The sequence below is a fragment of the Staurois parvus genome, unplaced genomic scaffold (genome assembly GCF_062004578.1).
Source record: "Staurois parvus isolate SC_StPar_1 unplaced genomic scaffold, SC_StPar_1.0 ptg000059l, whole genome shotgun sequence".
NCBI lineage: Eukaryota > Metazoa > Chordata > Amphibia > Anura > Ranidae > Staurois > Staurois parvus.
Genome location: NW_028317855.1, coordinates 6,834,697 through 6,850,549, shown reverse-complemented (window position 1 = coordinate 6,850,549; position 15,853 = coordinate 6,834,697). Strand labels below are relative to the sequence as shown.

Below are 15,853 nucleotides of genomic sequence, written 5' to 3'. Positions count from 1 at the left end.
TCACTCATCCTAATTTTATATTGTTTTTGCTTTTCCTATTAGAAAACTTCCACAATCACATTTCAAAAGATAAATAACTTCCTCCATATCACAATTCATGAAATGAGTGGGATATAGCAGTTTTCCATTGGGGACTGAAATTTCATAATCTTTTGCTACATATTTGCACGTCATTCAGTAATTGTACAAGGGTAGTTTCACATTTCCATGAAAAATAAAAAGGTGAACCAACTCCAAATATCCTGGTCACCCTTCAAGACCTTGCTGCACATATTGGCCACGATGATATGTGCTGCCAGTGTAGCAGTCCATACACCACAATGCACAGTCCTGGAGTGAGCATCCATCATTATGCTCACAATGGCAAGCACTCAGTCAGTGCAGCCACATGACCATGCTTTGTATTTTTGTGTATGGGTCACTACACAGACAGCACAGGACATCATGGCCACTATGTGAAGTGGGGTCTGAAGGGGTGACCACTATGATTTGAGTCAGTTCAGCTTTTTATCTTTCAAGAAAATGGGAACTCACCTTTAAATGTGCCTTTGTACTTACAAGACTGTTTTAGGCTTCCCAAATTAGCTGTGTGTTAAACAACCTCTTATTGAATGTCTCTGTTTAACCACTTCCTGCCCGGACACTTTTACCCCCTTCCTGTCCAGGGCAATTTTCATCACACTTTGAATGACAATTGCGAATGACAATTGCGAGTGACAATTGCGCGGTCATGCAACACTATAACTATATGAATTTTTTACCATTTTTTTTGAGACAGAGAAAGCTTTATTTTGGTGGTATTTATTCACCGCTGGGATTTTTATTTTTTTGCTATGTAAATGAAAAAGTCCAAAAAATTTGAAAAAAAAGCGTTTTTCTTATACAATTTTGCAAATAAAAAAATCTTTCATCATAAATCTTGGCCGAAATGTATTCAGTTATCTTTTTAGTAAAAAAAAAAAAAAGCCAAATTTTAAAATTTTTTCATATTTTTATTTTATTTTTTTATATTATTTGTTTTTTTTTTTTACATACTGTCACCCTAGCAGTACTACTTGTGGGGGGTTGAAGATTTTTTTTTTTTTTTTTTATAGTGATTGCTTTTACATCCATATATGATGTAAAAGCAATAATTTCTCCTTCTCTCTGTCTGCATTCTTGCAGCCATTGAAAAATACTGAGTGAGCTGTGATTGGTCACAGCTTGTCACATGGTACAAGGCTGTTGTGAATAGCCTTACCATGTGACCTCTGATCATTCACAGATTTCACACGTAGTAAGCAATGATGTCACAAGTGACATCTTGCTTACTACTTTGCATGTGATCACTGATTGGCCAATCAGTGATCACATGATCGGGATCCCATCCGACGATCGGTGTTTCACTGTGTCCGGAGGACACCGGATCGCGGTGCTGCCCAGGAAGCTCGCACAGCTAGAAATGGCGGGTGCCGTTTATGAACGGCAACCTGCCCCTGGAGTGCCACCGTCCTGCTGTTTATAAACAGCAGGCGGACGGCAAGTGGTTAACAGTAATCTGGTCCTTAGTGGAAGATAAGGAGGAACATAACCTCAGGAATAATATCAGGATCCTGGGGCAACCTGAGGGAGTGGAAGCCCTTTACCTTTTGTCCTCATGCACAATGGACGTTTATCCAGCTAACTTTACCAGTGTTAATAAACCGCCCAGTGTGCATGGAGCCTTCAAGTTACTTTATTCAAGCAACGTTAGTCAACAAATCAAAAGTTGATATTTTCTCAAGATTTCTCTGTGGGTACCCAGAAACTACATTGTTTTTTTGAAGTGGTCCAGGATTTCCTTCAAGCTAAAGGTATGAAATGCAAGTACATGATGTAGAAATCTTAAACTTATTCACTTTTCCAGAAGATACATCTACATGGCTGGATACCATATGGAATCAAAAAGGTACTGATTCACTATGATTATACTCAGCTTATTTTTTTTACATAGACAGGTTGAAACATTACACTTATTCTGTAGGGGCACTCTGAAGCTATAAGATATTTTACAGCATATTACATTACTTGACAAGTCCATCCCGTATGTTTGAATGTTGAATCTTTATATTTGATTCAACATATTAAAAATACAGTTTGGCATTTCCTTAACAATTAGGAAATATGTCAGTATAACCACAATGGAATTTTGTTGCAATTATTGAATGTTTTGACACATGAATATTTTCTGTTTGCTGTGTCCCACTACCTCCAGGTGCAGGGCTTAGCAAAGGGTGCCCCATTGCATGTAAATCTGTATCTGGGGGGTGGGAACAAGATAATCTTTAAAAAATTCTCTCAATCTACATGTTCCAAATTATTTCTTGCCACAGGTACAAGAAAGATATACTTTTTGTTGAAATCTAAGGTTAACAACTTTGTACAATACAGATTATACTCGTTTTTTAAATAATCATATTCAAAAAAGGGAAAGATGACACATTACACACTAGACTGATTGAAATGGGTTATAGGGATATATTTTTACTATGCAAGGTCTATCATCATGTCTGAACTGCAAGCCGCTAAAAAATAGTGGATACTAAAATTTAGTACTTAATTTTCATGCCAGACAGATTTTAATGTGTCATTGGCTACAGTTGGGTGTGCAAACGGCAAACTTTGTCCCGCTTGCACAATAAATTAATTTTAAATGCAAGATATATTAGAGATTGTTTAGTACACAGTCAATTTAAGAAGTCTGAAAGAAAATCTTGTTTCAAGCATCAGGTCAGGAGTATAGATGACAGCAAAACAGTTCAAGCACTAACAGCTGCAGCACTAACATGTTACATCCTGAATACAGGTGTAACTTGTGATAGGTTTCAAAAGGTGAACTTATCCTTTGTGCAATAACTGCACTCTACGCAAATATGCAGAGAATGAAATCTCACTGTCCAGTGGGAAACTACTATGTTGCATTTATTTCATGAGTTGTGATACAATGGGAGTAATTTAGTTTTTTAAATATGATTGTAGATTTTTTTTGTAGGATAAACTGAACATTAGGATGAGTGGTATATCAGACATAGCATCAGCAAATCTATATTCCTGTATTGCCAGACCTATTTTGAATAAGCACGACTGCAAGATGCCATATTATTCCTTTTTATTTATTTAAATTGGAAAGTGCAAAATCTGGTGGAGCTCTGCATAGTAACCTATCAGCTTGCAGGTTTTATTGTCAACGCCAAATTGAACAAGCTGAAATTAGAAGTTGATTAGCTACCGTGCACAGTTGCACCAAATTGAGTGCATCAGTTTTAGTAAATCTACACCCACTCTACCCCCCTTGAAGTCAGGGAAGGTAGAGGGTAGGGTGCAATTTTAATAAAATCTTATTACTTCTGGTTTATGACATTTTAGCTTACTTTACATTTTTCCAAAAATGATTTTATTTATATTTATTTCTAACAATCTTATTTTCCTTTTCCCCACCACTCCTCTTATTCCAACTCCTTCTCCCCTCTTTTAGTTTCCATATTCCTCGACCCCCCCTTCCCCAAACCCTTCTCCTTTTCACCTCAATTCTCCTTTTCTTCTCTTTTTTGTTCTTTATGCCTAGCTGCTGCAAGTTATTTAATGTTATCCACTGCTGTGAATTTTTAGTTGTGAAAGTTGTTCTCAAGCAGTACCACCTACCTTGACACAGATGTTGACACGGGTGTGCTCAACACAGTGTTCCCCCGCATCACTCCTGAGCAATCAGTGGATATTCTTCTGGCAGTTTTCTGTATTTTGTTACATGGCATGGAACTGACTGGAGCCCTTTTACAGGCCTCCTTCATTGCGCTTGGTGTTTTAGGGCATGAGAATAGCTAGTGGATGAGTTTGGCTCTTACCCTCAAGCCTTTTGTTTTGTTGGGACTTCACCTCTGCCACGAGGAAACTGAGCTGAGGTATCTCGGCATACACATGTCATGGAAGAACCCAGAACACAATCTCAAGGCCAAAATATTATCCAAGACTAGTTAATGTATATTCGTGGTGCTTTAATAGGAGAGTAGTGAGCCAGTCAACAGTAAAAAGAAAATGGGCAGACTTGATGGAGCACTTGGTCTTTTTCTGCCCTTCCAGAAGATAGTCTCATTGTTCAGTAAAACAAACTCACATAGAGCAAATTATTTTGCTTGTTTCCACATAAACTATACATTTCATACTTGCTACAAGGTTGGAGGAGCTGAAAAAAAAAATCATGGCCACCACACCTGTAGCCTTACTAAGGCTATGTTTAAAATTTCTCAAAATCGTTGGACTTGGGCCCCCTTGTGTGAAAGGGGCTTCCTGTGGTCTGGTTCAGCTGTCTGCTGGGAATCACCACATACCCAGGCCCATGTTTTTCCTCTAAATCTGAAAGACACACTGAACTTCTGTGGTTCAGCCAGGATAACTCTACATATCCATTACTGATGTAGATTTTTAGTGCTCTCTGAAGAAATCATTATTTTAACTGATTTCAGTCTGCAAGTTAACATCTAAATCAAAGAGTTTATTATTCTTTTGCAAATGCTTGGACTACTTGAGTGTTATCCCAGGGCTACAAAATGGCATTTTGTTACCTACCTCCTGCCCTTTTCTCATCTCCAAATTTTCTGTGCAACTAGACAAAATAGCACATCTTCATCACGCCCTCTCAGGTGCTCTGCATCACTATGTCATTGTCCCAGTTCCTGTGGCAGAATTATTTCAAGGGTTTTTACTTCAACTTGTTCTTTTTTCCGTACCCATAAGGGCCATTAAATAAAGAATTTCAAAGTTGTGAATTTCTTCATTTGAATCAGTACATTTTACATGAAACCCACCATCCTCTGGATGCTTATCCACAGGTTCCCATTTTTCTAGCACATTAGTGATTTCCCTTTGCTGTTAAGCCCCTGCACTATCAGTTTGCATCCCTGCCCTTTCAGCCACTTCTCTGCACCTCAAGTGTTTACCAAGGTGCTGGCCCCGCTGTGCCCTTATGGCATCCCTGTTGTGGGATATTTAAACAACCTCTTCTTCATTAAACAGTAAGCATGGGCTCTGTCAGACAATGTACTATATCTTTTGCTGTACAGAGGTGTCAGGTAGATCCTAAAGCTTCAGAAAATTATCACTGGAACTGACTCATCTGGACTATCTGGGTTTAGTTCTATACATAGCTCAGACTGGGGTGTTTCTTTCCTAGGAGAAACTTGACACTTTCCAGTCTTAGATTCTAGCTTTTCAATCATAGGGTTTACCTGACTCTCTGCTTTTGCATGAGTTCTGAGCCTAATGGCAGCCTCCTTTAAAGAAGTATTCTATTGTCATGAGACAAGTCCCAAGTTCAGGTCCCTGGAAAGAATGATTTATTTGGCATTGAGGGCCATGTGGTCCCTGGCCTGGTGGCTCAGGCTCTGGAATTAGAGCATTTCGCATTCTCATATTCTGCAAGATCCTCATGCCTGTTGGGCTAGAGAGGAGTTATGGGCATCCTGTTGATGATGACTTGGTTGTTGAGATGATTCTTGTTTCCTGATCCAACATCATGGACCTTCAGATGATCTGGCTGTCTCTTCAGCACTGGACAATCCAGCTCAAAGGTCATTTTATCTGGATTCAGCTGGACAACACCATGCTAGTGGCTTACATTTTTGCTTTTTTCCACGTAGGCATAGGCAGAAACCTGACCTCCAGGTTCAACAACAAACTGGAAATGTTTGTCTCTAGGTACAAGGGGTCTTCTAGTGTAAGCAGTGGATGCTCTGGCAAATTAGCAGTGGGAGTAGGACCCCACTATCAGTCTGTGGGTACAGCTGAAGTTGTCACAGAGAAGATTTGTATATTTCTACAAGCCTAACCCATTAGGGATGATGTTGTTACAGCTATATGTTTAATATACAGATGCATTAGAACGGACACTGGGCTTAAAAAATACACTCATGCATTTCAATTTAATTCTTTACTGTATTTAGAAATTAAACATCACAGCATTATTACCTATAGTTACACTAAAGGTGCTAAAATTTGGAAAATGTGTACCATAAAACATGTGGGTATGCAAAGCCATGCTTTATTGTTTTGCCAAATGTTTATCATTTATTTTATATTAAATACAAAAATCCAAAACACCCAAAAAAGTTGTACAAATGTGTTGTGTTTTAACCCCAAATTTCTTACATGTCCATTAATGCCACATGTTTAATGGTACATATATTTTCTTCAACAGCAAAGAATATTTAATAAAAAAAATATACCAAAGCTCTGTATTCATTTTCACTTCCCAAATAAATTGGCTTCAAATCTAAGAGCAATTTGAAATAGATCTATATATCTCTAAATGTATAATACATAAAATATATATTACATATCCACAGAAATTGTCATTTTGTACTATATTGCATACAATATTTATATATGTATATATATATATTAACATTTTGTGAACTAAAAGGTATTTACAACTCCGCTACAGCATACAAGTATTCTACTTTACAAATTTTTTTTTAATATAGAAAAAAATCTGAGAACATACACATGTACATTTACGTCATATGCAAAATTATGACATTATGAAATTATTGCACTTACATGTTTTTGTTAGATATTTAACATATTTAATATATGTATACGTGTTTATATAAAAATGTGCAGTCTACACACTATTCTACCTCAATATATTCAAAACAATCTTTATACATAATGAATCTACTTTGCATTCAGACAGGTTTTTAAACTTTATTCCATTTTTTTTGTAACATAACCCGTATTACTAAATATCAAGCACAGTTTTTGGTCAGCAAGCAAATAATGGTAATTATTATTTTGTGATCATAAATGTGTTTCATGATAAAAAAGATATGCAGGCCTAAACTTGCAAAAATTCGTAGGTGTTTTACAAAACAATATGTGTAGTTTAGAACAGATAGCACATTCTAAGTTGTGCAGATAAATACAGAAAAAAAACCTAAATTGACAAATTACAACTCAAATTATTAATATGGAAATAACTATATAAAAAAAAAATCATGCCAGATATACCACAGAATTCAGACTGGAGGAAACATTTCAATAAAAGCTTGACATTTAGCATATATGGAGCAGATCAAGGTATGACAGAGTAGAAATTATTTGGCTGAACATGCATGTTTATATACTGGACAAAAGAAGACAAATCTATCATCCCAATTGTAATGTTTTCCCAATATAAGGCAGGTTTCAAGGGTGTTGGCTTTTTTGCCCCAAAGTATAAACATGCATACGTAGCAGAGGTTGCAGAATCACCACAGCTACTATTATTTTTCTAATCTTACCAATAATCAGATGGGTCAGACAACCATCATCTCATATCTTATCTCACCGATGCAAACACCTGCAGCACGTCACTGTAATGGAATATGTGCACTTGGCAGTCTGGAAGTATGTACCACAATCTGTGTTATTAAGGATTGTATTCAAAGTCAACTTGTTTGAAAAAACAATCATCTAATCTTTTAAACAGAAACGGACAGACATGTTTGCGGAGGTGGGGCAACAACTCCACTAAAGTGCTCTATATCTTTGATTGGATGTGTAACATGAAACAGTCTAATCCACAGTAAGCAAACAAGTAGAAATAAATTCACAATTGGTGTCACTACTCCAAATCATGACATGTCAAAAAGAGCCTTCTCTCATTAAAAAAAATCCTCAACAAATGAACTAAACCTACACACAATGTCAACTATCTCAGGCAACATCAGACTCCACAATCACATATCAGGTGACCCATCTTTACCCAAAGCAGTGTGCAGCATTCCTGTTGGTGCCACAATTGATTAAAACCACTCACAAGGATACACTATAATAAACCATAAAAACCGTACGCTCTATATGAGATCTAGCAGCTGATAAAGGAGTTGATAATCTTAATTTCAATTATCCAATCATGTGAAAAGCAAATACCTGGGTATTCAAAAGTACTACAGCAACATTTTCTTGAGTGAAAATCCTTTAGTAAATCAACCCAAGTATCTTTCCCGCTGAGTCCCACAAGGAGAAAAGAAATATAAAAGTGAATAAGACAAAATATGGCCATAATAATTCCCAATGTTATAATTTAAGGTCCATTTTAGTTTGAGAGTGTGCCTATTAGGTAGTATAGTCAGTCACATGGAACATGTTTATTCTGTTGTGAAACACTTACTGGTAAATGGAAATGGGTTTTAACACGCAACAATAAAATGCAATGCCATTGACCATAATATGAGGAGGAATGTTTTAAGATTTTTTTTTTTTTACACACATTTTACATTTTGTGTATAGGATTTATAGTTTGTGTTGTATTTTACAGTGTTGCTTTAGTAGAAATATAGTGAATTTTGTCATATCTAGTGCAGCTGCTGTATTGTTTACACCCTATGTTTTCTTGACCTATTTACATTTTTGTACAAATATTTTTTGTAATTCTTGTGTTGCAGCTCTATAGCCCCTAAGTAGTGCAGGCATTGCAATGGTTATATAAAGCAATAATAGATGACAAAGAAGCTTGCAAAAGTATAGAACCCTAACCCTAACCCTAAAAGCCCATTCCCACTTGCCATTTTGGTGCAAGGTGTTAACATGCCTGTTGTCAATTAATGTGCATTGTGTTGAAGCAGGTAATTAACTTTGAATAGGCTGTAAATGCAGAACAAAAAATGGGACATGGAGCATTTTCTCAACACAGCTCAGCTCTAAGAAGTGGGTGGGATCCTGGAAAGGAGTCAGTCACTGTCCAGTAAGGCTAGGTGAAGGTGTGTGTGATCCATGCATATGTCAGAAGTATGTCTAGCAATCTGCTGGAACAGTTCATATGGATTTAGTGGGCTTATCTTTACTTACATTTGTGAGTAGTTTTTAATCTTTTACCTATCTTTAAACATTGCAATGTTTTTCATGAGGCCTATGGAATCCGCTTGGTTTATTTATCTAACAAAGTAAACATTCTGTATGATGAGCAGTCAACCATTAGGAAGCGGAGATGACTTGAGCAACTTCATTGCAGATTTGTAAAGGCTACACTACTTGTACTCTTCCAGCATGCTTAAGCGCTTTTTATTATGGTCACAGTTTAATCACATTCACTTCTTTTTGTGTTTTGTTTCATATCTATTTTCCCTTCAGGGACTCAGACCATCCAAAGGGCAATAAACTTTCAATATAATCCCTAATGGAATGCAGTTCGTACATTATACTATGCACTTACAACATGCATTGTGGAATTCTCTTTGTGTACCTCTGGACAAGTTGATAACTTCTAAAATGCCAAAAAATTTGTATACTTTTACTGGCTTGTATTATGTTACAGCAGTCCTGTAGTATAGCCAAAGGTAATACAATTATACCACAAACAGAAGGTATGTGCAAAACCTTCAGAAGATGTCTTAGAGTGTCTTAAATGGTTGCTTAACACTTGTGGATTGTCACTTAGGGGTTTATTTACTAAAGCTGGAGAGTCCAAAATCAGACTCACTTCTGCATAGAAACCAATCAGCTTCCAGGTTTCATCGCCAAAGCTTCATTGAACAAGCTGAGGTTAGAAGCTGATTGGTTTCTATGCAGAAGGGAGTCTGATTTTGGACTCTCCAGCTTTAGTAAATAAACCCCTTAGCGTCTAGAGTTTACTTAGCATCATACAAGAAGCTTGTAGTCTGACTCTACATGAGGTGATGGTAGTTAAGCAACACAGTTCCTGGCAACTAAAAAAGTTTTCCACTGCATGTAGTGGATAACAGGGAGAGTAGTCACTCAAAAGCTTAAGGTAAGAGGAACTCAATGAGGAAGTCAGCCGATACCTCCTCTTAGGACATTTCTCTTTATAGCTCTCTTCAGCTTATATAATGCAAAGATCAATGTCAACTAAATATTTCTGAGCATTACAATTTGCAGAATTAAAAAGCCGTGAAAAAGTGTTCCCTCAATATGAAACTAAAAAACATTACTTCTTAGCCAAGCAACAACTAATTTTTTCAAAACAGTTTGTGTGAAGTTCAAAACCACATAATTGCAAAATAACAGATCTACTGTTAGGGAACTTAAAGTAACACAAGTGACACACGGTGGCAGTTGCTGATCAAAGACATTTTTCCAACATATGTTTCACAGATGTCAAACAATCGACTACTGTGGAGAAGGGATGGCCAAATATTGATCGAAATTTGGCCAGTCCTTTGTTCTACAAAAATAATCCATGCACATTTACTACCCAATGGCCCTGTAATCTATTTTTGGGGAAAATGTTCCTTACTATGTTTTTCTGCCTCTTTGCAACATCCTTCCTGAGTTCACAAACCTCTCCTCCCCCCCCCCCTCACTTCCATTTGTTCCGAACTAATAGTGCACATTCATTCCGGTCATGTACACTACTCCATAGTCCCTAGTCCATGTCAGGAGCAAGCAAGAGAGGGTGGCTATGCTCCTACATACAGTGGGACCGTGGAAACAAACACAGCCTTCACAGCTAACAGGAACCCTCAGCAGCAAAATAAAGAAAATGGAGATTTTGAGGAGGTTGAGCACAATAGAAGGTACTAAAAGAATAATTACTTAAATATAATTATATTTCAACCATTGTTTAGTGTCACAAACACTTTAAGGGAAAATTACCCCCAGCAGTGTTTATAAGTGCTATCTACCCCATTGATTCTGTTACAGAATGTATGTTCAAAATGGAATGTCTATTATACTAACAAGTCATGTGAACAAAGGTTTTAACCATCTGACACAAATGTATATGCTTATATTCGTTTAAACCTGGCAATGAAATATGCACCCATGCTTCCCGAGGTATAGATGCTGCTACATTGGTATAATATATGATCTTCAAAAGTGTCTGCCCTCCATGTCATGTATAGGATAGTATATGTGCATGGAAAATACAGGTCACTCAACCAAGGAAGCAAACATAGGCCATATCTTACTACAAAAACTAATGATGGATTTAGATGAGCCAGTATTTTTCCTAGAACAAGTGGAAAGACATCTATTCTTACTCTTTAGAGAAAAGATACAATAATGTGTTCTTATGCAGTAGTTCACGTGACTATACCTTGTCAGAAATTTTATATCAGATAGGAAAATATTTGTATGCATAAATCTGGCCATACATGACTCAAAAAACTGAACTGATTCCCTAGCCACAGATTCAAAGTGTATGCAGAAATCCTCCCTGTTGTGCTATTGTACTCTGACAGCAGAAGAGTCAGATGGACTCCCATGCTGTCAGAATATACTGATCAGCATTGCAGCCAATAGGCTGCAGAGCTGATTAACTAAAGATTTCCAGCAAGCCTGTTCAGAAGCCGTCAATAGGTAGAGCGACGTCTCTCAAACAGGACTGGCCAAAGATGGATCAAAATTTGGGCTAGTCCCTGCTGAACAGGCCAAATTTTGATCCATCAATGGACAACTTAAGGAATGCTTTTTCTACTACATATCTGTGGTATGTCCTTGAGGCTGTGTGCAATGAGTGGTTTGATAAGAGACAGGATTAGGGCATTTATGACCACCCTATGTTTTCTGTACTTCTTTTTTAATTGCCATTTTGTACTATTTTTCCAGAAGAAAAATCCATGAAAATAGAAGCCTAGTTTTTGCAGACCACCCAACTGTATCATTGGGCTTCAAGTTAAGCTGGCCATAGATGGATCGAAATCCAGCCAGTTCACCAAGGACCAGGTGAATTTCCACCCATTTGTGGCCACTCCTAAACAGGAGTCAATCTAACAATTGACTTCTGTTGAACAGACAAGTGGAAAATGCTCAGCATCTGCAGTCTACTGGACAGTCTTTGCTGTCAGAATACAATGCCTCAGTGGAGACAATTCCTCAAGACTCCTCCATCCACACAGTCTAGGTGAACGGAGCAGTCTTTTTTTTTTTTTTTTTTTTAGCATTTATCCTGCTATCTGAACAACAAAAAATATTATCCATCTATGGCCAGCTTTAGTGTATAAGCCCAGTGAAATTGCTGATGACCATAAGGACATCACATAAGGGCAACATGTGGAGGATACACAAATATGTGTCATGAAGAAAGGAGGGAAGGCAAACGCACTGTTCAAATAAGCAAAGGCCTGCTTTCACAACATACCTACCCACCAGCAGGACACAAGCACATTAGCAACCTAATTACATATCACAGAATGCTCTCTTGTGTAGACCCTAGCAATTTTTTTGTAGAATGAATAAAGCTCTAAATCTCTAACAAGCAAGCAACACTGTTCACGTACACATGCTGAAAATGAAATATGGGGGCTGTCATTTCTGGTCTTTCAAAAATGCTAGTTGTTTGCCTGTATCCTTGTTCAGCTGTTGATCAACAGCAGGCATACAGCACATGAAAGTAAGAGAATTCAGACTCCTATTCAAAATACTTTTCCAGGTTTGTAACTCATGGTACTTAAGTCAAAGCAACAAGACCGCCAATTTTCAGAAGGGAAGGTAAGCAATGGCAGCCTACATATTTTTCTCATAATAGGTTTCCTTTTAAACAAAAGTCATCTAACTTAATCTAGTGTAATAAAAGATATACAACAAAATAGAATCACATTAGGAGAAAAATATAATTTTTCAAAAACAATGCGAATATAAGGAATGAGCTTTTATCACAGTTTTCGCTATGTGCTAACATAAAAGACTGGCTTTTGATTACAAAAATATTCTGTAAATGCTAATAAATAAGTTCTTAAAACTTCAAGAGAGTCCTTATAGAAAATATGGCTACTGTACAGTGTAGTTAACAAACCAATCATGTAAACAGGTTAAAGTCAGTAGTTATTCAATGCAGCTCATGAAGGAATACAAATTTCTGCTTCTCATTTGTTTTTCTTTTGTCGTCTTATCCATAGCACAGAATATTGGATAATTTTAACAAGGCTCTGCTAAAAACAACATATGACAATTCCATAACTCCAAACAACTAAAACAGAAAATTTGCTCTCTCTTTCAACTGTGCCAGGGGAAAAATTTATATGAAATATAACCTGTGCCATCTTATATTTTTGAGAGGCCCTATAAAGACAATATATAGAAAAGGCATTGGCCTTTTCTACCATAAAATGAGAACTATCTTAGGTGGCAAACTACAAGGGCACATCTTCCTTCTGGGACTACTGACAAAGCAGTGTTTTGCTGCATTATCTGCATCTTTAGCATCTACAGAGGCATTTGTGCCTGTGGTTTGAGAGGTGGGACTTTGAATAAAGGCTTTGTAGTGGTCTTGTATGGCAGCAAAGTGTCTATACAAAAGCCGACCACAAAACCTTTAACTGTGTATTTCATTAACTTTTTTTAGGAAACAAAATTACACTGACATACTTTTTAAATACTTACTGTTTTAACTACTTACTTCATGTTTTTCAACATAATAGTTATTACTAATTCTTTGTGCATCTTACCCTATGTGTAGTGCAAGGGCTGTGGAATAACCTTAACTGGTAAAACTACTTCAATCTACAACCTCATTGCAAACTTAAAATTTATTTGCATTAAAATATTTGAGCGAATATGGCTAAATATGCCCTCTAAAATGACATTCATGATACTACTAAGAACCGGGCAAACAACTGGCCAGCTATATAGTTCACTGACCAGTGAATATTACTCCTCTTACTAGTCTTCAGACAGGAAATCATGCACAAGTAGGACTATACGGAGACAAAGTAATATATTATTCAGCTTGGAGCATAATCCACTATTTGAGACAAAACTGCATATCTTACAGGGCCTGAATTCACAAGCCATGTCCCTTCATTGTACATGTTCCTGGATGTTCTAAGTATCCAAACACAAGGATACAGGCGTCACTGACTCCTATGTAGAACAAAGATAAAATCAGTCAGAAGCTCATAGATGTGAATTTTTTGGAAAATAAATTGTATCCAGAAATAAGGAGTTAAGTGTAAGGCCTCATACACACTAGGCATTTAGCCCTTGTATATTAGGCGTTGTCATTTAGGTGCGGGCAGAGCGCACAGATGCATCATGTAGCCCTGCAGACTACTTGCATTCTATGACTTGAATGCGACAGTCGTGATAATTTTTGCCATGCCGTGATGCATAGTATTGCAGCCAAGGAATATCTACACACCCCTCTGCTGCTTTTGCAACCAAATGGGGAGTACTTGGGGGGATGCAAGTACACCGCAGCTCAACCACATGGCTTTACTGCCCCCAATTGCTGATGGAAACAAGGACACAGAGTTTGACAGGCTACTGGCGGTGGAGTTGGACGGACACTGGAGCCTCATGCCTCAGAGCAACCCTCAGTGTGCATGGGGCCTAATGCCAACAGCAACATTTTAAAATCGTAAAACTGAGAGGAATAATTGTACTTAATATCTTACATCTGTTGTATTTTTGTTTTTTTAAGTATCAAGTGATATACACGGCAACCTTTTCCATGGGATGAACAAACTATGGGAAAAAAAATTCTTCTGCCCTGGCCAAAATAAAGAGGATTACAGGTTTCTCCCCTTTAACATGCAATGTTAACCCAGTTCATTAGAGTAATTTTACTTTTTGCATCGAATGTTCTTAGAAGAAGGCACTGGATTAGAAAATGATCATGACTTTTGACATTATTCTAGCTACTCAGAGCTGTGAGAAATTTTTAAAAGTCGACACAGAATTCATATCACAGTGCCTTCTAATATCAGCCCAATTAGTTAAATTTAAACTTTTGTTTCTCTACATGTGAAAGTGGGCCTTGAAAATGTGAGTATTTTTCTTTTTTTGACATTTGAGTTGATTGTTCACATCTCTGCTCAAAGTTTGCATTTTTTTTATTGATTTTTTTTAAATATATATTTTTTTACTGCACAGCAGTGTTTCATTGTATAAAGAAAGTGCATAATAATGCCATCAGAAGTAGGTATGGGACAGAAAAAGTATCCATTTGAAATCAAGAAACATTTTATGTGTTTGCTAAAAAATTTTTTCCTTAAAGTGCCACACAAACTTAGCAAATTAAAAAAGAAACCTCCTTTACAAAAAGATAAATACCTACCAAAATAAAAGTTAGGGAATATCAGAGCTGCTAAATATATTAGCATTTTTATCATGTGCTTTTAACTACTCAAATGGTAATACATATTTACTGCTCAAATAATGCTGTTGTAATCTCACAGCTATGCTGTAGATTTTCAATATGTATCTGGATACTAGGAGATGCTGCAGCATTTTAGTACCAGATGGGCCTTAAAGCACAACAACCCATTAAAGCAATTATGGAAACGCTTTAAAGATCAGATAACGGAACAAAATTTGTATGAACTATAAAGGACAGTAAAATAATTGGTATATTTCCGCCTTCCACTTTTCTACATAAAATACACATTCCAGAACATTTACTTTTCATCCTTTAGACTGGGGTTGAGCAACTTCTATGTGGCATTTATGCACACATGCCTTCTTTTAGCTCCCTTTTGAATGTGCTCAGTGTTAGTCATCAATCTTAACCGGCAAGGAATCTGCTGATCCTGTCACTGTTGATTGGGTAGGAAGCCAGACTGTAGTATCTTCCCCTCTGGATATTTTCTCCCATTGGCTGAGATTATCCCTTGACACAGGAAAAGGAAGACATAATAAAATGGCATGAAAGACAGTGTAACATTTCTTTAAAAATATATTTTACTTAAATTAATTTACATAAAGCTGAACTCTAATCAGATAAAAGGTTCCGCCTAGCAACACAAGTGTAATCGGTTTGAATCTTAACTACGGCACCACCTGCCTGGAGTTTGCATGTTCTCCCTGTGCCTGCGTGGGTTTCCTCCGGGTATTCCAATTTCCTCTCACATTCCAAAGACATGCTGGTAGGTTAACTGGCTCCTGTCTAAATTGGCTCTAGTAT

The 15,853-nt window shown here is 37.0% G+C and overlaps 1 protein-coding gene across 3 annotated transcripts in view; it reads right to left on the bottom strand.

The window, feature by feature from the left end:
- Positions 1-9,583: 9,583 nt before the first annotated feature.
- The window catches only part of PDE10A (phosphodiesterase 10A), a 619,526-nt gene continuing 613,256 nt past the window's right edge, over positions 9,584-15,853 (bottom strand). For all 3 annotated transcript variants that reach the window (XM_089668592.1, XM_089668593.1, XM_089668594.1), the window contains one exon: positions 9,584-15,559. In XM_089668592.1, coding sequence (XP_089524718.1) covers positions 15,442-15,559 — 118 coding nt within the window. In that variant the 3' untranslated portion in view covers positions 9,584-15,441. The remainder of the gene's footprint in view (positions 15,560-15,853) is intronic.